The following is a 25,435-nucleotide window of genomic DNA, read 5'->3' as shown; positions in this document are numbered from 1 at the left end:
TGACAGGTATGCTGTTTTATAGCATCAAGAGCACACAACTCACGACTATTCTTCTTCATCTTCTAAACATAGACGGGTTGGGAGGACAAAGCACCTCTTAGGAGAGAGGTAAGCAACACACCATCTTTTCCACTTTCAATGTGACGGGTCAATATGGGCGTGGTCACGCCTCAATGTGACGGGACAATATGGGCGTGGTTACGCCTATTCTCGACGTCGGTGTGTTAATTAGGCGCATGCGCAGTTACTCTTCCTTTTTGAACGCTTTTCCCACGCTGACTTGCACGCCAACAAGGTAAGAAATCGAGCATTTCACTGGCCTAAATGCGTTTTTATCACGCGATCGGGAGATTTTTCAACAATTAATTGAGCCCAAAACGCCAACAAATCTTTTCGTTTAATGCCAGGTTTAACACACCGTCGACAATTTAAGTATGGGCTTCTTTTCTCGACCGGCTTTGTGCCACATCGTGTTACTAGTCAGCATTAGTGTTAGCGTCACGATTTGACTTAAAAAGCTAGTCAGCATTAGTGTTAGCGTCACGATTTGACTTTAAAAGCATGTTCTCAGTTTTCTCTCCATTATTGAGTCGTGTAGCAAGTCTTTAAATTTAATCAAACAATGCAAGACATCAACCGACAGTTTCCTGGGTAAGTGTTCACTCTAGAATGACATCCAAGGGCACGACTTAGTTCCTGTTGTTTTGTATGTAATCGTTTTAATTCTGAGTGCTAAACACCCGTTCCCGATTTGTAATTGTTCCGTTTTTACAATAAAATCACGTATACAAAATTTAAGCCAACTTTCTCCTAGCTCACTGGTGTCAAAGTAGCGGCCCGCGGGCCAAATCTGGCCCACCGTGTCATTTTGTGCGGCCTGAGAAAGTAAATCATCAGTGCTGACTTTCTCTTTAGATCAAATTTAAATGAAGATTACACATGTATATTATATTAACCTCATCTTCCCCTTTTTTAAATCGATAACTGTATTTTTTAATCCATTTTTTACTCTTATTGTTTTTAAGTTAAAAAAAGCATCTTGTAAAATCTAAATATAAATTTATTTTTAAAATTGTTTTCCAGGCTAGTATTGAACATTTTCCCCAACATATTTTGTTTCCTTTTGAAATGAAAAACAAATTATTACAATATATTTTCCCCCATGAAGAAAAAAAGCTCAGACATTTGTTTTAGATCTATAAAACAAATTGAATATTCAGGGATTTTGATGCAGTTTTTTTTAATGCACCCTTGTCCTAGCTGTTAACCTCAGTCGGTATATTTAATCAATTGTCTGGAAAGAGGAAATAACACTCACTAACTTATTTCCATTCTTTATCTTGATCGTTTATTAAAATTCTTGTAAGATTTCTCTGTGCTGTAATTGGTTGTCAACCCCCAAATGCCTTGGTTCAATCAAGTTAAAACTACTTCCCATTAAAAAAAAAAAAAAAAACCTAAGCCTACCTGTATATAAGCTAACTTGTGCTTTTTTTGTGCAATTTCTCTCTGTTTAGCACCAAGATGCAGCTTTCTGTGTGCCGTGGTCACTCTTGAGGTTACAGAAGGGGAGACTGGGACTGATCAAGGTAAAACTGCCCCCCCTAAAAAAACGTTGATTCTTGAGTCTCTATATATTCTAACTTTTGCTATTTTTCTTGCACGCAACAGGCCTGAGGTATCTTGGTTGCAGGTTGGCCACTTGAAGATGTCTCTCTTGCATCATATGGTGTCTCTGAAAATCCAAACTCAATAAAAGCCTAAATAATGATACATTTCACTGGCCATTCATTTCCACAGCTTTTTGACTAGATTGTTAAGGTAAGAAGGTTGTCATTTAATGCTGGAGCAAGAATTCTAAGTGTTTTTTTCTACTTCTAGAAGCGTTAATCCCCAGTATTTTTCTAAGCTTTTACCCCCCCCATGCTTTTTTCAATTTTTATTTTCTAAGTGTTTATCCCCATTTATTTTAAATTTTATTTTCTAAGTGTTTACCCCCCTTTTTAATGTTTTATTTTCTAAGTGTTTATCCCCCTGATTTTTTCAATTTTTTTTTTCTAAATGATTACCCCCCTTCTGTTTTCCAAGATTTATTTTCTAAGTATTTACCCCCCCCTTTTTAACAATTTATTTTCTAGGTGTTTATCATCATTTATTTTAAATTTTATTTTCTAAGTGTTTACCCCCATTTCTTTTAAATTTTATTTTCTAAGTGTTAACCCCCCCTGTTTTTTAATGATTTTTTTTCTAAGTGTTTATCACCCATTTTTTAGCACTTTTTTTTCCTAAGTGTTTGTCTCCTCTCCATTTTTAAATGTTTTATTTTCTAAGTGTTTACCCCCCATTTTTTAGCACTTTATTTTCTAAGTGTTTATCCCCCTGCTTTTTTTTAAATGTTATTTTCTAAGTGTTTTTTTCACTGTTTTTTGTTAATCTAAAGATGTTTTCTTAAGTGTGCTGAATGTTAACTTGTAAATAAAATTTTAAACTTTAATTGACACTTGTATTTTTGTTAGATAAAGACCAACACATGCATACATTTCAAAGCTTTTATTTTGAAAAACTTGAATAAGTTGAAGTAATTCCTCTTGTCACCAGGTGGAAATCTGTAAAAACAGGATATCAGCTTTTATTTTGAAAAAGTTTGTAGATTGGTTCCCGTTGGTGGTCCAGCATCGTAAAAAATCGAATCTTCTCCACCCCCTGGTGGAGAAGATTCGAAAACTGAAAGGGGGGGTTAGTACACAGTTAGTTGAAAAAATAATGAGTAGGGCTCACCTTTTATTTTGAAAAACTTCATAGACTGTTCCCGTTGGTGCTCCAGCATCGTAAAAAAATTGAATCTTCTCCACCCCCTGGTGGAATTCTGGAAAACTGAAAAAAAGGGGGGGTTAGTACACAGTTAGTTGAAAAAATAATGAGTAGGGCTCACCTTTTATTTTGAAAAACTTCATATACCAGTTCTCCTGAGCCTATCTCTTCATAGGCAGAAACCAGGTCCCCTCTGGTGGATTCTGAGAAACAAGAAAAAAGGGTGAATACAGAGTTAAATAAAAAACCATTGAGAAGGGCTCACCTTTTATTTTAAAAATCTTCATAGATTGGGTGTCTCTGAGCCTATCTCTTCATAGGCAGAAACCAGGTCCCTTCTGGTGGATTCTGAAAAACAAAAAAAGGGGTCAGTACACAGAGTTAAATAAAAAACATTGGGAATGGCTCACCTTTTATTTTGAAAAACTTCATAGATGGGATGCCTGAGCCTATCTCTTCATAGGCAGAAACCTGGTCCCATCTGGTGGATTTTTGAAAAACAAAAATGGGGGGTCAATACACAAAGTAATAGGTCTTACCTTTTATTTTGAAAAAACATGGGGATGCTTAGGCAAGAAACTGAATTCTGGAAAACCCATTCACATCAGTTTACCTCAGAGAGATCTTTTATTTTGAAAAATGTCTGCTGGGAGCAGTAGCCTCTCTTGACTTTGGTGGGATTTTGAAAAGCAAAGTTAAGTAAACAACATTTGCAGCCTACTTCTGCCTCAAGTTTTTCAAATCTTTTCATTCTTAAAAAATAAAGCTTCAATTTTTGTCATATGTTTAAATGAGTCAAAATGGAACCCTGCACTATGGTTGAATAAATGTCTCTTATACTTTGTCAAAACCACATTTAAAATTAAAAGGCCCAAGCCCTGAGGTCTTTGACTTTAGGTGAAAGGGTTAGGATATTTTATTTTGAAAACACTTGGGACCTACTTCTGCCTCAAGTTTTTCAGTCAATCTATTCATTCTTAAAAAATAAATATTCCAAAACACTTCAATTTTTCTCTTGCGCCAAGACAAAAATGGTTATTTTAACATATGTTTAAATGAGTCAAAAATGACCCCTGCACTATGGTTGCACTATACTATATCTCACTTATATTTTGTTAAAAAGCTCTTTAAGAAAGTTAAGGGGTAAAAGTACATAATTTTTTTAATCCATCAAATATCACTGCTTCAACCTTCACGGTTGCACTACATGGCAGATTATTTATTTAAGTTCAGAAAAATGTGAAAAGCCACATTGAGTCTCACAAGCAGAAGCTACTCGTTCACTTGCTTCTATAGTATTTGTTTTTTTTTTAATTAAATTAAATAGGGATGATCCTACTTTGCAGTTTTTCTTTAATCACAGGGTCTACATTAATCGAGGGATTACTGTTTATTCGTTAAGCAGGCACTAATGGCATTTGTGTGGATGACTTATCCACATTATTTAGCTATTAAAAAACACGAAGTTAGTCAGTGTTTTCATTCAAAATTTGAATCTATCAAGATGGAATGAATGAGCCAATTGCGCAAAGCCTTGATTACTGAACGCTGACGTTGAAATATTACACTAATGGAGATAATCGATACCATATCAAAATGACTCACTTTGTTATGGCGTCGACAAGCTGCTCCTTTCTGGTCGTTTTGGCCGCATCCTTGATGCTTCCCAGCCGTCTGTGCTCGTTGAAGGACTGAAACGCACACAATGGAATGATTATTTCTTAAACAAAGAGCGATCGGTAATGCAATGCAGCCAATTTGTTTGCAAACATTTTGCCCTCATGGCCACATCACGCCAAAGGATCATGCTGCCGTCAAAAATCACTCTTAAAATGAGAACTGGGGCTTTACAATCCCCAAACGACATCATACTCAATGTACTGCGACGTCCCGGGGGAAGTTTGTCAAGCTTTCTTCGGTAAATCGTCACTTCTGAGCAGCTTTGCAGTGCACGCCCGTGCAGTATCATCGGCCATATTGCCGTTCGAAGTCACCTATTTGAACTCTGTCCTTGGCCACGCCTATTAAACATAGACACACAAATAAATAGAAATAGTTTTCATAATAACATGCATTAGTTAGTGAGCTGTAAATACTTTTTTGGTTGAGCTTTAATCCTTTAAAATACAGTAGTATTGCACATTATGAACGTTGTGAAGACATGCACTTTGGTGTTTGTTTTTTTACTTCTAGACATTTAAATGATACTCAGAATTTTGAATCTCATATTTTACAAATACATAATTTAATCATAAGACTTACTATGCATAGCAACCTTTGTATTTGTTTGAAAAAAGAATGACCACGTTTAGTGAGGATTTTATTTGTTCCACAAAAAAAGTGTATAGTATATAGTAAGGTTTTTCCCCCCTTAAAAATAAAACAAAAGTAGACTAAGTATAGTAAGCCTTTTTGGGGTGATACAAGACCATGTATATTAAGGGTAGTATTTGTTGAAAAAAATCACCCTTTATTTCTGTTTCCCAACCTGTTTTTTCTTATCTGTGGCACACATTTTGCACTGAAAAAATCTCAAGGGGGCACCACTAACTATTTGAAAATGAGTTTAAGAGTTAGTTTTAAATTTAGTTTAAAACAATGCCGCTGATATTAACAATAGTCATTCTCATCAAAGTTTTATCAACAGGAATATGCAGCAAAATATAGCACACCAAGTGATTTATAATATGCTGTACTTCTACATATTAACACTAGAGGTCAGCAAATATTGCTTCTGGCCAAATAACATTGTGACGTGTTACTGTACTACAATGTTTGCTTTGTTTACAGTATACGTATATCAAATACATAGAGGTAGGCACTGTTATGTCGTGTTGGCCATATTGTGTCAGTGCTATTTGACTGACATTTTTATCTGGTGTACAAATAATGATTTGGATTTACTGTATCTAAGTAGTTATTTACACCACTTGTAATTTTGAGTATTTTTACAAACTTAATTTTACTAGTGCAGATATGGTTAGATTCAATATACTGAGTTACATTTTATAATATACTCACATTATGGAGCCACAGTCAGACAGAATGTCGGCACTCATGATTTACTTTTGTTTTTGGTGAGTAAAATATGGTTGTATCCCTGAATAATATTTCAATTGTAAGAGGTTTCATAGCCATAAAATAGATTTGAGGGTTGGATTGCTTCCGACAGCTGAAGGCCTCGCTAGGAAATTCACAAACCGCCACTGAGTTCATATATATGTACAACTGTTTTTCTTCATGCTTAGAATTTTTGTCAACAGTATACCGATCACAAAATATTCACAATAACAGTATTTACAAACTGGGGAAACAGTACAAAAAATGTAAGCTTGTGGTGCGTGAAAAATGCCACATGTTCACTAAATGCTGTCCTTTTTTAAAGAAAGCCAATAATATATTGATGATATATAGTTATTACAGTAAAAGTATTTCATGGAAAAATGTTTCCCGAGACAAAGTATTTAAAAAAATGCTTGTCAAGATTGAAACACTAATTTCAGTGATTTCTTAACTTTGGCAGCAGTCGATGGCATCTGATTGTAATATATTTTAAAGCACCATTTCCTGCAGTTCTTTTTACTTTTAGTGCATTACATAACAACATAAATTTTTTAGCAAGTTTGAGCTGTGAGCGAAAACAAAAACAGAGCAAAAGTTTGCATCCTTAACTTTGTCAGGGAGGTCAGACAATCCCCCCATTGACTAACTTTGACCTTTTTTTGACCACCATCAGACATGAGGACAGAAAAGGCAGTTGAAGATTAACTGGGACGCCATTGTGCCACTTTTGCCGCATTGCCTGGTGGAATTTAAGCAATGTGGCGGGAACGCAACTTCTCCCTTTGGCTAAATTTTAAAAAGGGAGCCCTCCAGTTAGCCCTTTACACAGCCATCATCTAAGTCGTCATGTAAATCGAATGTTTAGAGCCGTCAATGGCCAGTCCTCCCAGTTGAAACAAATGGGATGTCTATTGTTGTCAATGGTAGGTAATATGTTCAACACCATGAAATTAATAAGATAACTGCAACCAAATAGTTTATCTTTCTCCAAGGACTGATACCTATACATCCATAGAATATACCTACCAAATATAATTCGGATTCATCCAGGAATAACAAAGGAGGAGCAATTTTAGTTTGTGTTCACACCAAGAAGAACAACAGCAAAGTGAGCAAGAACTTGAGGCCTTCTTCAGGGTAGTCTAATTCATTATATATGTGGTGGACAAGACATTTTCAGTGTGATGTCCAGCAGGTAAATTAATGCCCAAGATTGACAGTGTAAAATGATGATTGTTTTTTTTTTTTTTTAGCAAAATGACTTAAATAAAATGTCATTTGCCCTATAAAGGATTTAAAAAAATGAGCACTTGTGTTAATTGTTCACAGTTGTTGGGATACATTCGGTGGCCTCGAGGTCAAGCAGGGATTTCTTACGTACCGTCATTTGTGGCGTATCGATAGGCACATTTGCCCATTTTTGGGAGGTCACGTAAAGAAGCTGCAGCTGCCTTCGCCTTCCACGTACAGCGCCTCATTCTTTTGGGCCAGATGGGCAACACAGCGGACCCTTCTGACCATAACAAAGTGCCTTTTTAAGACCCCTGCTTGGGTTTTGAAAGAAAGCCAGCGGAATACTAATGGAGCTGAAATGAAGAAACAGTTGGAAATTGCGGCAAAAATGGCCACCCAAACCGTGCTAAGATCTTCTTTGACGGTGAATTATTTACACTCGGTTATCCGCTGTTCCAGAAAGAGGAATATAAAATGTTAGCGTGAAGAGCAAATGAATGGAGAACGAAGTGCATCGTCATCCGCACAAACCCCCCCAAAAAACGTGCTGAGCTGCATAAATATTGTAATTGAGTTCCATCTTCACTTCACAAGCTGCCATGTTTTCTTATCTTCCCTGCTTAAGAGGTCAATGTGTTTCCGCTCCAAGTGTCCGCTAGGCCCAGATATTCTGGATTCTCCGCTGTGGGAGTGACAAATCCATTGACTTGTCCGTCGGGCGACGTTTCCGTCGAGCCGTTTACCGTCACCGCGGCTTTGGCTACCAGGTCTAGGTAGTAGGGGTTGTCGAAGGCGGGCGGGCTGGATGGGACCAAGTACCTGGCATTCTCCACACTGTGGCCTGAATTCAAGCCGTTGGGGAGGCGGCGGTCCACTTTGGAGAGTTTCCGGGGAAGCGTGGTCGGACGCTCCGGTCTAGTCTCGGGTACCTTCTGATTGACGTACTCTGAACGAGGACCAAACAAGAAAAAAGACGACCTAGTGAATATTTTGGCTCATTTTTCACATGTCATGCCTGTAAACCATTCCTCGTTTGAGCATTACGGGGCATGTAATACTTATTTTATTAGTGCTCATTGTTTGCGAGACATATCGACTATTTATTGAGAACTTTGCATATGCATGTGTATGTGTGTATGTGTATATGTATGTCTATATGTATGTGTATATGAATGTGTATATGTATGTGTATATGTATGTGTATGTGTATATGTATATGTATGTGTATATGTACATGTATGTGTATATGTATGTGTATGTGTATATGTATGTGTATATGTATGTGTACATATATATGTATGTGTATATGTATGTCTATATGTATGTGTATATGAATGTGTATATGTATGTGTATATGTATGTGTATGTGTATATGTATATGTATGTGTATATGTACATGTATGTGTATATGTATGTGTATGTGTATATGTATGTGTATATGTATGTGTATATATATATGCATGTGTATATGTATGTCTATATGTATGTGTATATGAATGTGTATATGTATGTGTATATGTATGTGTATATGTATGTGTATATGTATGTGTATGTGTATATGTGTGTATATGTATGTGTATATATATATATATGTATGTGTATATGTATGTGTATATGTATATGTATGTGTATGTGTATATGTATGAGTATATGTACGTGCATATGTATGTGCATATGTATGTGCATATGTATGTGTATATGTATGTGTATATATATATATATATGTGTATATGTATGTGTATATGTATATGTATGTGTATATGTATGTGCATATGTATGTGTATATGTATGTGTATATATATATATATATATATATATATATATATATATATATATGTATGTATATATATATATATATATATATATATATATATATATATATATATATATATATATATATATATATATATATATATATATATATATATATATATATATATATATATATATATATATATATATATGTATGTGTATATGTGTATATGTGTATTGGATTGAAACCTCTATTGCCGTCAACCAATGAGTTATTGACATTTAGAAGCACCCACCTGGCAAGACGTGGTTTTGATTATAAACATGAGTTCTCCTGGGTAGAGAGTGATGTAGATGAGGGGGAAGAAGGCACCCGTTGGGGCCGTCTGTCTCCAGCTCGCCCTGGCTCCCGTAAGTGGGGTCCTTGCAGTAGCGTCCGGGGCTGGCCGGAGCCACCGAGGCGTCCTCGGGGGGTCCGTCCAGAAAGACGGAGTCCGACTGGCCGCCGGAGGAGGGGCTGCGGGCCAGCGTAGGGTAGAGAGGCGTCCATGTACCGTTGGAGGCACCGGCTCCACCCGGTAGGGTGGGGTACTGATTACGGCCAAGTGTGCCGAGAGAGGAGTACCCGCTGCGAGGGGCTGCTGCTGCCGTGGGGGGCTCGACATCTAAGCCCTGATCTCGGCTCTGTTTGGGAGAGAGGAGTTAGTTTGCAAATACACTATTATCAAATGAGTCATTAACTATAGTCATAGTTGGTTCATTGTTAAGATCCCAGTTAAAATGGATTGGACTATGGCCATCAATGGTTAATAAATCTGGCAAATATTCTCCTGGTAATTTCTTTGTATATTTTTAAAATGTTCTTAACCAACAATAAAAATGTAAACAAGTGCATATGTACATTACTTCATTAAACTATGTCTTATTATTTTTAAATGTAAAATATTATATTATAAATCGGTGAAATAAATACTTTAAAAACTTTTAAATTTTTTTGAAAAATTAACTTACGCCATTTGATCTCGATTATTTTCATTTTCTTAAAAATATATTTCAATTTTTTTAAAAGGGTAGCTTGAAATGTACTACTTTTTTGTAATTCAGAAAAAGACAGTTAATATTGACTGGGTCCGATAATGTAATTAATGTAGTGATCAAATTTGTCATTTAATCGCAAAATGCAATTAAAATATCCTGCGGCGCAATCACTCTTCTACTGCAAAATTTAAATAAATTCTGCTGTGAACTGAAATGAACTCATCACTGAGATCTTAAACTGTCAATGAGATAAAAGTAGGTGACGTAGACCGGAATGAAGGGAGAGGTCGCTAACCCGATAGGAATGATGGCGGGACGGTCCGTTCAAGGACGCTCCGTCCCCCGACTGCCTCGGATAGAGGTTGGGTTGAGGCACCAGGTACTTCTCGGCATCCAGCAGCTCCCTCATGTTATTCCCGTCCTCCTCCAGAAGCATCCGGAAGAACTGGCTGTCCACCGGGCTGGATAAGCTCATCTGCTCGTCGTTCTGGAACAGCAAAATGTCTGATTTATTGCTCACGTACCGCAAATGATGGGAAAGTAGTGCAATCGTGCTTACCTGGATGACGACGTAACGAGGCGGGTCCCTGGCCATGGCAGAAAAATCACCCACCAGATCTTTGAATTTAGGTCGGCTGTCCGGGTCGATCATCCAACCTTTCGTTAAGACAATACAGAGGATGTGGGTGAATACATTTGAGAGGCAGGGGAGAAAAAGTAAAGATAATCATACACGGGTGGAAACTTTGAAATAATTTTGCGAGGAAATCAGGCATTGTGCATTTCTTACTACAATATAAATTCCATCATTTTTATGTATTCCTTATTGAAAATAAAGGACCGAAAAATCCAGCAATAGCTTTTGTTATTCAAAAACATACTATACTATAGAAATACACAATTTTAAGACAAACATTTGTTATATTTTCCTTTTTTTAAATTTTCAATTGAAACAAATAAATCCTAAATTAAAGAATAGTATTTTTCCTCTTGAATTATTCAAATTTAAATAATATTTACAGTTGTTGAAATTACATAAAAAAAACAGTTTTGTCCATTAGAAATAAAGGTATACAAATATTTTGAAATTGTTTTTTCGTTATTATTTTCCCTAAAGAATATTTGTCATGTCTCCCAAAAAAAAAAATATATATATTTTTTCCCCTAAAATTAAATGAATTATGGATTAATTTTGAAACTATTATGCAAGGGAAACAAACTACAATGTAACTTGCAGTAAAGATGACACCACTATAATATTTTCACATTTCTTGAACAAATTATAGGGAAATTAGGTACTAACATTTGACCATGATCATGTAGACGTCAATAGTGCAAATGCCGGGTTGCGGGAGTCGCTCGCCACCTTCCAGAACTTCAGGAATATCTCTAGCCGGGATCATGTCGTAGGGTTTGGCGCCGAATGTCATCAGCTCCCACACCGTCACTCCTGATAAGAAAAAAAATGATCATTCATTCACAAAAATTCCAAATGTCCTCCTACACAGATTAACACCAACCATAGCTCCAAACGTCACTCTGATGTGTGAACTTTCTGTGCAAAATGGACTCCAGCGCCATCCATTTAATGGGAACCTAAACACCCAACCGAGAGTCAGTAAATGATTCTGACTACAAAATAAAAAGACAACTTTACCTTCCCGCCATCGGCGTGATATTCCGTCTCGTCGATATCGAGTAAACGCGCCAAACCGAAATCTGTGATCTTCACGTGGTTGGGGTTTTTCACCAAAACGTTGCGGGCCGCCAGATCTCGGTGAACGAGGCGCACTTCCTCCAGGTAGTTCATTCCCTGCATGACCAACAAAACATCATAAATGTCTCAGAAAACAACATTTTCAGGTTACAAATCACTTTCATATGCAAATGACTGTCCCAATACAGTAGTACCTCGATATACGAGTGCCCTGACAAACAAACAATTTGAGATACGAGTAAAATTTTCACATAGATTGACCCACCTTGGCGATCTGGACACACCAGTTGAGGAGAAACTGGGAGCCGATGCGATCTTTGTTCTCCCGGACGTAATCGAGGAGACAACCGTACGGCATGAGTTGAGTGACCAGTTGCACCGTGGACGTCAAACAAATCCCCAACAGGCGACACACATAAGGGCTGGCCACTCCCGCCATCACGTACGCCTCCTGTAATGCCGTCGGCTCTTATTTCTCGGGTTTTGCGTCAACCTCAACATAACGTAATGTGAAGCACTCACGTCCAGGATATCTTTATTGGCTTTAGGGGAGGTGTTCTCACGTAAAACCTTGATGGCCACTGGTATCTTCACATTTTCCCCATCCGGTGTCCACACTCCCTATCAAAAGAAAATCATCGGAATGGGTGCTTATGAAATTATCAAATTTATGGTTAATGCATTTAAAAAAATCAAAAAAAAAATTTTTTCAATTAATAATAGGTAACATTTAGTTTTCCCCTTTTTATTTTAGCGTACATTATGTTTAATCTGAAACCTTGATAAGTGAATATTTAGATTTAAAAATTTAAATAAACCCAAACTGTAAAAAAAAAAGACAAAAATTGACATTTTTTGTTAAATGGAGTATTTTTCCTGTTCAATTTGAAACTAATTTTCAATTCATTGGCAAACTTTTAATCAATCAAATGTTAAAAGCTCAATTAACTGCAAGAAAGACAATATCGTTTTTCTATTTTTTTGGATACCAAGGTAACCCAAAACACATTAAAAAATTCTAATGAGATAAGAGGCTGAAAAAAGAACATTTATATGATGTTTTATGTAGTTGTCAACTAATTTTACTGAGAGTCAAACCTTGTAAACGGTGCCAAAAGCGCCAGCACCGAGCACTCGGAGCTTTTTCAACTCCGTTTCCTTGAGGATTCGCATTTGAGCCTGATTGGGCGATGCTCCGCTAGGTGTCAGAGGTTCCACCAGCTGTGAAAAAAAAAATCCTTCAGCACCCTAACAGCGTACGACGTCATGACTGTGAATTGCCCACCTCGTGCTCTTGAAGAATCCTCCTCAGGGTCTCCTTCTTTTTCAACTTCTTCTGTCTTCTCAGGTAGAAAACCAGCAGTGCGAGGAGGATGAAGAAGAGCACCACGCCACCCACAGCAGCTGCAACTGTCGTGCCCGGTCTACAGAAGGAAAAAAAAAAAAAAGATGAGTCAGAACTAGGGTTTGCAAAAGTAAGACAAGTTTTGCTTTAAGTAAAATTGCGGTCGAGTCTTGGCCCTGGTCTCCTACCATTCCGTCTTTTCTCTCATCATATTATCACTTAATTTTTCTAATATTATGACTTTATTCTCCTAATGTTTGACTATCCTCATAGTCCTATTTTTTTTGTTTGCTAAGGAAGGTTCTGGCTTTGGAGATTAAACTCACATTACTAAACAAACATTTACATGATGAGTCATTTAAATAATTTAGACACCCTTTCCATGCACGATTCCATAGACTTTGAAATTAAAAAAAATGTACATTCAAACTTGTTATATAACATGACAGCATATTCGGAATACTACCTATTAGATAAACAAAGTCAAGAGCAAGAAAAAAGGTCTTGAATAAATCTTACCCTGTTTTTGGATGGATTGGACAGCCTCTCTCATCCATCTGAGTGCACCTGTAAGATGGAAAACCCCAAAAGTAAGAGACTGTTCCTTTACTCGTGCTCATTTGTTGCGTCCACTCACGACAGAGTGCAATTGGTGTTGCAGGGCAGACAGTGTCCTGTGGCGTTAGTGTACTTCCACACCGTCTGGTGGTCTTCCTTCACACCGCTGGGGCAATGTTCCACACAAGACTGCCCGTCTTGGAAGTTCTGGCACTCGCTGCACTGGTCAGCACCCTGCAGACATGTAATTATAGGTTTATTTTTCTACTTTTTTCCTGAAAAGCTCTCTAATTTGTATTTTTTCTCCTCGCACACGCCCACTTTGACCGATTTTCACTATTCCAACTTGCAAATCTTCCAAAAACGTTTGTAACATAGATTAATTTCACTTTCACCCCTAACATTTTCTATAAGGATTCAGGTTTTTCAACAAAAATGTCTAATTCACATGTAATGGGTAAACAAAATATTTCAAAATATATCTCGCCCAACTTTTTTTGGTCTAATTTGCATCATTTTTCCATCCAAAAATTCAGGAATTGAATGTCAAAAACATACGCTTCCACTCAATTTTGACAAAAACATCCCCAGTTATTTCCAATGATAAAAATGACTGATATTTATAAAAGGTGACCCAAAAAAATGCCCCAAAATCAACAGAAATTGTCAAAAATACCCAGAAAATATTAATGCAACACAGCTTCTCCATTGGTTAAACTTACCTGGCCATGACAGGTGACGGAGCCGTTGAGAGGGCGACACTCGGCATGACAGGCAATGCATGAGAATCCTTCGATGTATTCGCGGACGGGTCTGCAAGACAAACATGTTCATGGCGATTGAAATTTTTGGATGAATCCAATTTCATTTGAAACTCACCCCAGATGGAGATGGCACTGCTCTACACACTCGGTACCCCGGCGGAAACTCTTGCAGGAGACACACTGGCTGGGCCCCGGCCCCCAACAGCCTCCTTCGCACAATGGGTGACAAACAAGCCCCTCCGCCTCTGAAACAGAAAAACAACGTTCTTGCATTTGCGCTTTCTTGCTGCAATGTGATTGGATAAAACTTTGTGATAATATACTGACAAGGATAACTGATGTTGAATATGAATGAACAAACTGCCTTTTTCTCAACCTATTTTGAATTAGATTGTATCAATTGCAAACCATCTACCATTTAATCAGTGGTCATCAACTAATAATGAACTAATTGAAACTCATAACAATAGTATTATAGGGCGTTTATCATTGTGGGAAGACCTGGATTTTTTTTTACAGCACCATGTGTCGCTTGATCTCAAAAAGTACCGTATTTTCTCACATATAAGCCATATTTGTAACAACAACAAAAAAAAGATGACTGAATCAAGGCTTATGTGCACCGGCTGATCTTAGCAAAGTAACATGTACTATTTTTTGGTTATTTTCTGTTTTGCAGTAAAAAAACAACCAATACTGGATGAAATAATTGCTTATAATATTGACCCTAATAATGTGCTTTGGATTCATATATCTCAGAAACTCCATGTGCGATGATTTTTCTAAAGATTTTCCCTTCAAAGTAACCCATTTGTACTCCCTATTAAAACCATGAATATGGAGGTTAAAATTGTGAATCAGGGGGCGGCTTATACGCAAGAAATTGTATAATTCAATCATTTTAAGGGTGCGGCTTATATGCATGTAAGTGCAGTAATTATTTTACAGCACCGGTAAATTATTTCTTAGTACTCAATAATGATGACGTCATTTAAGTGATGTATTGTTATCGCTACTTGTATTGGTTACGAGTTACTAGTTCTAATATGTACCCACCACAAAGTTTACGGTCTCGGTTGTGATTGACTATGTAGTGGGGCCCTTGGGTGGGATGGAGCAGGCTGTTCCAAGGCAAGGAATCTGTGTAGCACAGCTGCGAGTTGTTGTGCAACAGAATCAAACCTCCGCTGATGCTTCGTAGCGAACGTAAGCCGAGTGATTGGATGTCGAGGTTCTGTACAGCCAGAGAAAAAACGCCCCTGGGAAAATACAGAGCCACAATCAAAACATTGACATACTTGGTTCACGTGTCCACAAGGAGAATTGTTTTGTTGTTGTTGTTTTTGTTTTGTTTTTCTTTAAACAGCGGCACATGTTCCCGGCAATGTATTTATGTTAGCCGTGACCTAGTTTGAACACTTTGTGCTTGTCCTAGTCTGCAAATGACTGTTAGGTTTGTCCCGGCTGCCGCGTGTTGCCAGTTAAAGCAGCTGGGCTGGCTAATAATTAGCCTTTATAACCCTGAAAGTGTTTCAACTGAAACGAGAGCCTGGGGGAGGGGAAGTAGAGAAGAGAGAATGGACTTTTTGAGGACCAGAACGAGTCTTACTTGTAGAGCATCCTGCCACGGATCACCTTCAAGTTTTCAAAGGCAGAGAGGTCAGTCCAGTCTTGTGGCCAGGATTCAATGTACAAATAACCTTTAAAAAAAAGAAGCAAAGTCCAATCATGATAGACGCAATACACAGTAGAGATTAAGTTTATTACAAGGCAACTCTTATCTCAGTGTGGAGGACCAGGAGTGCCAATATTAGATAGAGTAAATACATCATGTCATTAAATTGATGTTGTGAAATATTTATTTATTTTAAATATTTATTTCAATATTTATTATAATTATTATTAAATTATTTCAAGATTAAATTCAGCATGAGTACATTTCCTCTCATTGATGAAATGTATAAGCCATTTTTGAATATAATTGATTTCAATAGTTTTTATTTAATTTTATATTGAGTTGTTTGATTATGTATTACTTCCAATGGATATTTAATTTTTTTCACATTTTTTCTATATTTATTTCACAATCTATTTGTTTCAAATTGAAGCATTTATTTATTCCAAGCTATATTTATTAATCTCAGGATTTATTTTTTTATACATTTTTGTTTTAGATTATTTCCATAATTTATTTCTGTTTTGGCACTTGTGTTCCTTTACATTTCTTTACCTGTAATCTCCTCTAGGTTCTTAAAGGCTGTCAACTGGTCCAGAGTCAAGCCAGATGTGTTGCTCACAGGGTCCCTGCACAGAAGAAGAAAATAATTAAATCTATTTTTATCATAAACAATTCAAATTGAATGATGAAACAAAACCTACCAAATAAAACTTTGACTGAGGAAGGCCAGACTTCCAAAAATCTTCTTACAAGCACTGAACTGTCCCACATTGGAAGAGGTTACCATGGTGACGCCGTGATTGTCCATGACGCCAAGGTTGTCCATACCCAGGCCATAACACACTGTCAATTCAAGTCACAACACCACACCAAAAAAAAAAAAAAAATGATTACAACCCATGTAGAACTTGCTAGCAAAGGAATTCAAACAGTTGGAGTGGAAGAAAAAAAAGACGTCACCTTTCGGACAGTCTCCTTCACATTTTTCGCATTTCTGCGTCTCGTCTCCTTCTGGATTGGAGATGATGACTTCCTGGTTGGCTTTAGGGCAAACTAATGTGCAGGCTACATCCATGGCCAGGTAGTTATCTATAGATAAGTCAAAGTTTTCATCAAAATTGTCAAAGGAAAGATTCATTTAAAAAAAATATATATGTTTAATAATTTGAATACTACTAATTTAATTTTGGAAAAAAAGAGAAAAAATGTATATACAACAGGGAGCATATAATCATTTCAACTACGATATTTTCCTAATTACATTGGTACCTCGACATGAGAGTACAATTTTGAGCAAATATTTATCTTGAGATACGGACAAATTTTGATATACGAGCAGACAGCGGACGCGAGATGCTGCTCATATTTTAATAGATAGCGAATTAGAACAAATAAAAATGTTTTTCCAATCCAATAACCTGTTTTTTGCATATTTTCAGAGGGTTAGAAAGAATTAATTTGTTTTTAGTTCATTTCTATGGGAAACGTTTGTTTGAGTTAGGAGAAAATGGACATACAAGCTCAGTCCCAGAACGCATTAAGCTCATATCTCGAGGTACCACTGTATATTTTTTTTTTACTCATTGTTTGGCTAGGGTTAGTCTCCAGAGTTATTTTACTTTGTCAAATCAATCAAATTAAATCAGATGCTTGTAAAGCTTTTCCTCACGTGGACACGTCTTGACACATGTGGCGCCAAAGTTGAACTTTTTGTCCGGGTTGAGTTTGGTCTGGAAGGTTACCGGGTCGTAGATGGTGGGTGGGGGGCAGTTATCCTTACATACGCCACTGTCGTTAAAATGTCGGCACGCCTGCGAGATGAAACAATAACATGGTGACAATTCCGCTTCACAAAACTAAAAACATGACGCTTTACCCACCAGACAATCGGAATCTTTGGGTCCCGTACAGCCGGCTGCGCACTGCATGTGGCAACAGTCGTTGGGCAGGGGGCCTTTACACCGCTGGCAGCCTGATGTGCAATTGATTCGGGTCACTGTGTGGAGGCGCAAAATGAAAAATCCAAAGTTTAATTTCTACTTGGTGAAAAGAACCCATGGTGAATAGAACTCACAGGTTTGGCAATCCTGTGCAGTTTCTCCCCAGCACCTGCCGTTGCACGAGGGGGCGCAACTGGGACCTGAATAGGGGAGATATGTGTGAATGGATGGTGGATATGTGTGAAGGGCAGAAGGTGAAAGTAGTACTCACAGTTGGGCGCCCTGGGCTGCAGTTGTAGTTGCAACCCTGCCTGGATGTTCTGCTCGTCTAAGGTGTCCGACCACATAATCTTCTTGGGGTCCGGGAAGCACAGTTGGGGGTTTCCCCAAATATAGACGCCACCCAAAAGAATCTCTGTCCAGGTAAAGAAACAGGAGTTGAAATTTTTCTCATGTTAATTCGTTTTTTATTTCTTATAATTGAAAAAATGACCATAAAGTACCAGGTCAAGCAATTTAAAAATGCAGTTTACAAAAAATATTTTAGATAGGACAGATAAACAAGTGGAGTACAATACAGATATATATAGTATATATAAGTAAATAAGAGTATACTAATTTAATTTGAAAATATCCAATCTTTCATTTTCCATATCGCTTACGGTCAAAAAATCAAGAGGGATTACATTTAGAAAAAGTTTTTTTTTAAACCACAGGAATGATTTACTTTGGTAAAAGTGTAAAGAATATAGTTGACTACCGTAAAGTGAGTGCATTGTGTCTCACCGGTGAGGCTGCGAAGACCAAGTGTCCGCAGTCCACCTTGGGTACCCGAATGATTATCCTGCACCACCAGAGCATAGCTGGAGTTGTACAGCTGACTGCCGCGGATAATTCGAAGGTTGTCCAGCGGCACCAATTCCACCGAAACGTGAGCCACTAAAACGTAGCCTTGCACCTCCACGATTCCCTGAAAAAAAAAGAACAACTGTAGTAGTGGGGTTCCTTAAGGGTATGTGCTAAACCCACTAAAGGGGTTACAAATGTTTTTATAGATGACAAATTAACAATTATTTTTGCAATAAATCAACTAATCAGTTCAGAAATAGATTAAGGGATTGACTACACCATACATAAATCAGGACAAACTTTTTAATTATATGTATTTTTTCTTGGTTAGAAAGTGAAGTACTAGACATTTGAAGTTTTTAAAATAGAAGAACATTTACTTCTTTCTCTTTTCCAGTTTTTCATTAAAAAATACTTTTGATTACACCTACTGTTTTGTTGTTTTTTTTCTTTTATTTGACCAAACTTGAATAGAAATATAAACATTTTAAATGAGATCAATAAATGTGTTTAGTCTGCAGTTCATATTTATTCAACAAATTGTATATATTATTTAACTAATTATTTTTTATCATATTATATATGTATGTGTATATATATAAAGCGCCAGAGGCTAATTATGTTCAGGCCACACTTTTTGACTTTAGTTCATTACTTTTTAAACTATTTTTTTAATTGCTCATGGCAGAAGACTAAATATAAAATCCTTTCTATTGACCTATGTCCAATTAAATGTGTTCTTCCTCTAGATAAGCTGCAGCCCCCCCACCAATGTAATTTATCAGTGATCCAATAGATTTAAAGTGGGAGAGTTGTTAGCAAATGAACAACAACTAAAGCCCAGTTTGACGAAAATAACAACTGGCCGTTATGATGGATGTTTTGAAGACCTGCAGGAAGGAGAGGTCCGGTTTCCCGTGAAGATGAGTAATCTCCAGGTTGCCATGGACGACCTGGCAGCCGGTGTAAAGCAGCCTCAAGGTCTCGTAGTGGTTATCGACGCTGGAGGGCAGGGCCAGCTTCATGTCGGTGCCGAGGCATACTGAAACGAAGAGCAACTGTGTCATTTTAAAGACATTCCTGTCAAATGAGTCCCCAAACCTTAGTGACGAGTGGCCCGAGTGGCAGGTGGCGGCAGTAAAACGGAATAAAGGAGCCAATGATACTTTTGGTAACTCTCAGCCGTCCTTCTTTGACAAATATTTTCAAACAAAAAGCTAATGAATGACATTGTAAGACTCATTGGAGGGAAATACCTGGTTTCATTGGGTAGTGTTTTTTGGATGAGGTCATTGTAAGTGCACTGGTGGATATGTTGATATTGTACTTCTTAGTATTATTATTTTTAACTTTTTTTTAGTGCAAAACAGTCCAAATATTTTTTTTTATTGAATGTTAAAAATAAGTGCAGAGAAAGTTTTTATTTTTATTTATTTCATTAAATTTGATTTAATTAAATTAGATGAAATAAAAATATTGAATGTTTCATTAGAATAAAATAAAATATTATTAAATCATTTTTAAATTTAAAAAAATCGTATGTACTTATTTTTAAGTAAACATTTAAAGCTACAAGATAGTTTGCATGTTTTCTCTGGGCCTGCGTGGGTTTTTCTCCGGGTACTCCGGTTTCCTCCCACATTCCAAAAAACATGCATGGTAGCCTGATTGGACACTCAAAATTTCCCATAAGTATGACTATGAGCGTGCAAGGTTGTCCTTTATCTCCTTGTCCACCTCCAGCACCCCCTGCGACCCTAATGAGGATAAAGCAGTTCAGAAGATGAGATAAGAAATAACCATGAAAATATGAACGGATTACACTTTCCCTCCCATAGACATCCCATTGGAAAAGCATAACGCTTGACCCCATGACGTCGGCGCTCAAACAGCGGCGCGCCACGATTGACATTTGACCCACGCCGTGTATTTATGGCAGACCTGCTGCGCGCCATTTGCTGGAAAGACACTTGCGCCGGCCGGGTTCCCGTCAGCTCTAACACGGTTGAAGCCGCCTGCCACTGAGTCGCAGGACCGCATTAAACTTGTGTGCGCCGACTATCGAGGGTCTCTTGGCGGAATGCCAGAGGAAGTCATTTATAACTGCAAAAAGAGGAGGGGGGTGGGGCCATCCACTGTATGACCGATAGCCAAAGCATGACAGCTATGCGTGAATGTGTGGATTGTAACACGCTACGACCCCAGATGTAGCAACCTGCTGTGGGGAATGTCTACTCGCTGGCTAGCGGGAAAAAAATATCTGAGGAGAAAATGTGGTTTGGGTTTCAATCTAGGGCACAGGTGTCAAAGTTGCAGCTCAGGGGCCAGATTGGGTGCAATAGATTAAATTGTGTGTAGCTCCCATGTTTTTTGCTTGAGCTAATTTCAATCAAAGTTGTGTGGTGCAGCTCAGAGACTAAAAAAAAAGAGAATATATAGGAATTCCCTCCACCCCCCTAAAAGTATATATAAGTATATATAAGTATATATAATTATGTATAAGTATATATAAGTATATATAAGTATATATAAGTATGTATAAGTATGTATAAATATATATAAGTATGTATAAGTATATATAAGTATGTATAAGTATATATAGGTATGTATAAGTATATATAAGTCTGTATAAGTATATATAAGTATATATAAGTATGTATAAGTATGTATAAGTATGTATAAGTATATATAAGTATACATATGTATATATGTATATATAAGTATGTATAAGTATACATAAGTATACATATGTATATATAAGTATGTATAAGTATATATAAGTATGTATAACTATGTATAAGTATATATAAGTATACATATGTTTATATAAGTATGTATAAGTATATATAAGTATGTATAAGTATGTATAAGTATATATATATATATATATATATATATATATATATATATATATATATATATATATATATATATATATATATATATATATATATATATATATATATATATATATATATATATATATATATATATATATATATATATATATATTAGCAAAGCTAAGACAAAAACTTGATGTTTTTTTCATTTTATACTTTTGATACAAAATGTGTATTTAGTAGTTGAGTTTAAAAAAACAGCATAGTAAACTACTACTGAAGATTTGTTGTATTTGGCAGCTCTGCATTGCGTTAAAAAAAAGTCCAACTTTATCGTCTTTTTGAAGTAATACGTGATCCTCAACTACGAACATCTCGGCTTTTTCAAGTCGCCACCGTGTGAGAAATACACAAGTGTTGCTCAACAGACAAGCAGAACAGGATTCGAACAAGTCTGTGGCGACGCGCGCTCGTGTCCAAATTACCATGACAATGATCATATTTCAGCATTAGACGGTAAAGGCCGTCCAATCCATTGTTGTGTGGCAGTAATTCGAAGTGCACCAACCTGTTCCCGTCAACAACACGGATTTATTTACCTACGGCGGGCGGCGGCGTGACAGTACGTGGTGTACCGTGGCGGATCTTTGAAACCATTCCTCCCCGCCAAGTTATAAGATTGTTTTTCTTTTTTTTTTTTTTGTACTCTTACGCTACAAGTTTTGAAGGGCACGTCCGGGATGAATTATTGCTATTGATTTGAGTTTTTAAGCGTGTTATATGGAGCGTGTTAAAATGACACTTTAACTCATATTGATCTTTGCGTTGACCCTAAAATGAAAATGCACACATGAAGTGAAATGGAAATGTTGCCATGGAAGTTATGATAAAAAAATAATATTTGTGTGCTAAAAGCAATGGAAAAACTAGGAATTTTTCAATTTACACATTAAAAATGTCAAAAAAGAAAGATTCCTGACTTAAACTACACCAAATTTTAAATTTTAATTTCTGTATTTTCATTTTCAAACAAATTTAAGTTTTAAAAATTCAGAATTTTGCAACTAATTAACACAACCTGTATTATAAATCTGGACATTGCTTTTATAGTCACACCAAATTTGCTATTTGTTTGTATTTTGAGTACAAATGGGTTAAGCAGAAAAAAATACTGGTCCAATTGGAAAAATATTAATTTAATGATTCTTACAAGGTCAGAAAAAAATATTTGAAATGTTGTTATATAGCATATATAGCATACACAATTGGATTTTTTCAAAAATAAGTTGACAGGTATGTTATAGTAAAGTACATGTTAGCAATGGTCCTAGTACTACTACTGAAATAGTGAATTTATAAGTCATCATTAAAGCAGTTTGAACAGTTTGAAGCTTGTTGATATTTCCCTATTTCAAGTAATATATCAGTTACAAGCTACTGTTTTCTCAATGTATAAACGGCTCCTTTTTAAAATAAACTCTGGTTAGTCCCAAATATAAAAAACAACCAATGAATTTACTATTCATTTCACTTCTTTGCGTTTTTTTCTGCTATAAATTAAGTTATAAGTCCATAAAAATGTGAAAATCCATGCTGAAACTCATAAGCAAAAGCCACTCTTTTACTAGGACTCAACACTGAAGAAAAAAAATGTATAATAGGGGTGACCCTACTTTGCGTTTTTTCGATTATCGCAGCCATGTCTGGTCTAGATTAACCGCGATATTCGAGGGATTACTGAAAGAAAAGATGGGTCCATCATTGAGAGAAAAAATATCAACAACATATCATGTTATAAGAATGAGTTAGCAAGTTACTCATTCCGAAGCGTGTTGCGTTCGTTGGGCAGCCAGACAAGACAAGTGGCTCTCTAATCAGACAATGTCCTCCTGTTTTGGAGCCACTGGTGAATAATTGACTCAGGAATGATCCTCGGCAGCACAAGGCGTCTCTTGTTGTTGTTATTGTTGTTTACATATGCGACTGACAAGCTAAAAAATGATCTAACTGCAATTTTCCCGGTCGATATTGTGATTGAGTCACCCTTTTTCTTCAATACAAAATTCACCAAGTCATGTTTACAAACATTCCTAAAGTTTGAGTTGGATTTATTTAATAAAAGTGATATTAATTAACATATACATATTCATGTTGGAATTGTATCCATCAAAACACAATAAGCCATGTAAGACTTTTTTTTATTATACTTGATTATTTTAAATCAGTTTTATCTCAGCAGTAATGAAAAAAATTAAAGTGGATAAATTGGAGTCTTTTATTTTGAAAGCTGAAGTTTGAATGTTTCATAGTGGATTTTTTTTTATTACATTTAATAAGGTTTTCCATAAAATCTTTAACAAAAGACAATAAAGATGCAAGGACACTCAAGTGTTATGCAATACATTTAAGTTAACTGCTTGCTGCTATACACATTTTTTACATTATTTAAGTAATACTGTATATACAAATATAAATATTTTTTACTTTTGCACCATTGTTGCTATTCATGGTACATAAATAATATGAAACTATACTGTATTTTTTGGCAAAGTTGAATGATTTGGTCTAAAATTCATATCACAGGATAAATAGATGCAGTATAGTGATCATTTTATATTTGAACACGATATTAAAATGTGAAATATATGTAAATCTGCTGTTAAAGATGGCAGAAATTAACAGAATTTTCTACACCAAAGATCCTGGTTCAGTCACTGCACAAGTTGCAAGGCAGGTTCTCGTAATTGTTACCTGGCCTTTTTGCTTGACTGCTTTTCATCGTGCAAAATCTTTATAACTATATTTCCAGTGTGAATACATATTTTGAAGTTTAACAGGATTCAAACAAACTTTTGGAAGCGACAGGTGTGATTCTTCCGGCTTTATAACAAGCTTTCCAGCCACCTTTAAAGCAGTCTAATCTCAGTTTTGGGGCTTTTTCAACAGTAAAAACCTTACAGAATTGCATCGGGTTAAGTCAAAGTGAGCAAAAAGGCGTGTAAATATGTGATCTAGTGTCTAAAAAAAAGAGATAAAAAGTTACCCACCTTCCCTGGCCAGCGAGCCCGAGCCTTGGAGCAACACGGCCCCGAGAAGCAACAAACTTGTCGCCGCCTGCATCTGCGGACTCCCCCGGGGCTGACTTTAGCTCATGTTCCCGACGTCAGGACGTCGGTTATCCCGTTAAATGTTGCCGGATTCACGGATCTGTTACACGCTGAGGGTTTTTCGTAAGTAGGTTCAGTCTCCCGAAGCGCAATCTCGGACTCGTACTGTGGAATTCCGTGCCTCTTGGTATGGAAAGCGTGTCTGTGTGCACGACACGAAAGCGCGTTCGCGTGGAAGGCCTGGGAGGGGAGTTGCCCGATTCGAACCGACCCGACCCGACAGACGGCCCAATTCAAATGTACTATGTTAACAGAAATGTTTGGCTTCATTTCAAATAGGCTCTGGAAAGTGTTATTAAAGTTATATTTAGACTGTGAAATCAATTGCCATGGATGTATTTGGATTTGTAATGATTAATAAACGCGTAATTAATTGGTGTGTAACCTCTTCCACATCTTCCAAGATACTTATCATTGAAAAAAAGCAATGATTGCACAACAGTGTGTTTCAAAGCGTTGTTTTTTTCTGGTTATATTATCAAAATATACACTGTGATGTAAAATGGAAACTTTTATCTTGAGTGGGAGGTTCTAATTTGGGTGTATTTGTAGTTTTATGCTGTGATTGGGTTAAGGACTGACTTTCTGACCTGGCAACCCGTTAGAAACTGGCGGCCATCTTAAAGCAGTGGAGTTTTGATTTTACAGCATACCAAGAGTAATTTTCTCCACTAAAATAC

The 25,435-nt window shown here is 36.6% G+C and overlaps 1 protein-coding gene and 2 long non-coding RNA genes across 4 annotated transcripts; 1 reads left to right on the top strand and 2 right to left on the bottom strand.

The window, feature by feature from the left end:
• The first annotated feature begins 146 nt into the window (after positions 1–146).
• On the top strand, positions 147–1,773 carry LOC144211832 (uncharacterized). The gene is made up of 3 exons (XR_013329672.1): positions 147–295; positions 1,518–1,589; positions 1,672–1,773. It is a non-coding gene; the product is annotated as an uncharacterized LOC144211832 (long non-coding RNA).
• A 762-nt stretch (positions 1,774–2,535) lies between these two features.
• LOC144211899 (uncharacterized) lies at positions 2,536–3,162 on the bottom strand. Of its 2 annotated transcripts, none has more exons than XR_013329678.1 (4): positions 3,077–3,162; positions 2,933–3,014; positions 2,779–2,874; positions 2,536–2,724 (listed from the first exon to the last, which is right to left on the bottom strand). It is a non-coding gene; the product is annotated as an uncharacterized LOC144211899 (long non-coding RNA). The 2 variants fall into 2 exon arrangements; XR_013329677.1 differs by having other exon boundaries at positions 2,536–2,606.
• Positions 3,163–6,022: 2,860 nt separating this feature from the next.
• On the bottom strand, positions 6,023–24,944 carry erbb2 (erb-b2 receptor tyrosine kinase 2). Its single transcript, XM_077738699.1, has 27 exons — positions 24,636–24,944; positions 19,639–19,790; positions 18,686–18,869; positions 18,171–18,314; positions 18,034–18,099; positions 17,840–17,955; positions 17,629–17,770; positions 16,920–17,048; positions 16,661–16,802; positions 16,512–16,585; positions 15,891–15,981; positions 15,338–15,540; positions 14,397–14,526; positions 14,240–14,330; positions 13,597–13,751; positions 13,479–13,526; positions 12,900–13,038; positions 12,713–12,835; positions 12,137–12,235; positions 11,880–12,065; positions 11,555–11,710; positions 11,418–11,493; positions 11,201–11,347; positions 10,457–10,554; positions 10,193–10,384; positions 9,156–9,543; positions 6,023–8,053 (listed from the first exon to the last, which is right to left on the bottom strand). Exons 1-27 carry the CDS (start codon positions 24,706–24,708, stop codon positions 7,728–7,730), a joined length of 3,870 nt encoding a protein of 1,289 aa, XP_077594825.1. The 5' UTR covers positions 24,709–24,944; the 3' UTR covers positions 6,023–7,727.
• Positions 24,945–25,435: the final 491 nt, after the last annotated feature.

This window comes from Stigmatopora nigra, chromosome 18 (assembly GCF_051989575.1).
Source record: "Stigmatopora nigra isolate UIUO_SnigA chromosome 18, RoL_Snig_1.1, whole genome shotgun sequence".
NCBI lineage: Eukaryota > Metazoa > Chordata > Actinopteri > Syngnathiformes > Syngnathidae > Stigmatopora > Stigmatopora nigra.
This window is presented reverse-complemented; position numbering and strand designations above follow the sequence as displayed.

What these genes read in the sequence shown, in the direction of transcription:
- erbb2 (XM_077738699.1), bottom strand. Translation starts at nt 24,708, where the DNA reads ATGCAGGCGGCGACAAGTTTGTTGCTTCTCGGGGCCGTGTTGCTCCAA. An exon ending in CCAAAGATTCCGATTGTCTG is followed by an intron (nt 17,771 to 17,839) that starts GTGGGTAAAGCG and finishes TTCATCTCGCAG; the next exon opens with GCGTGCCGACATTTTAACGA. An exon ending in CCAATAAAGATATCCTGGAC is followed by an intron (nt 12,066 to 12,136) that starts GTGAGTGCTTCA and finishes ACGGCATTACAG; the next exon opens with GAGGCGTACGTGATGGCGGG.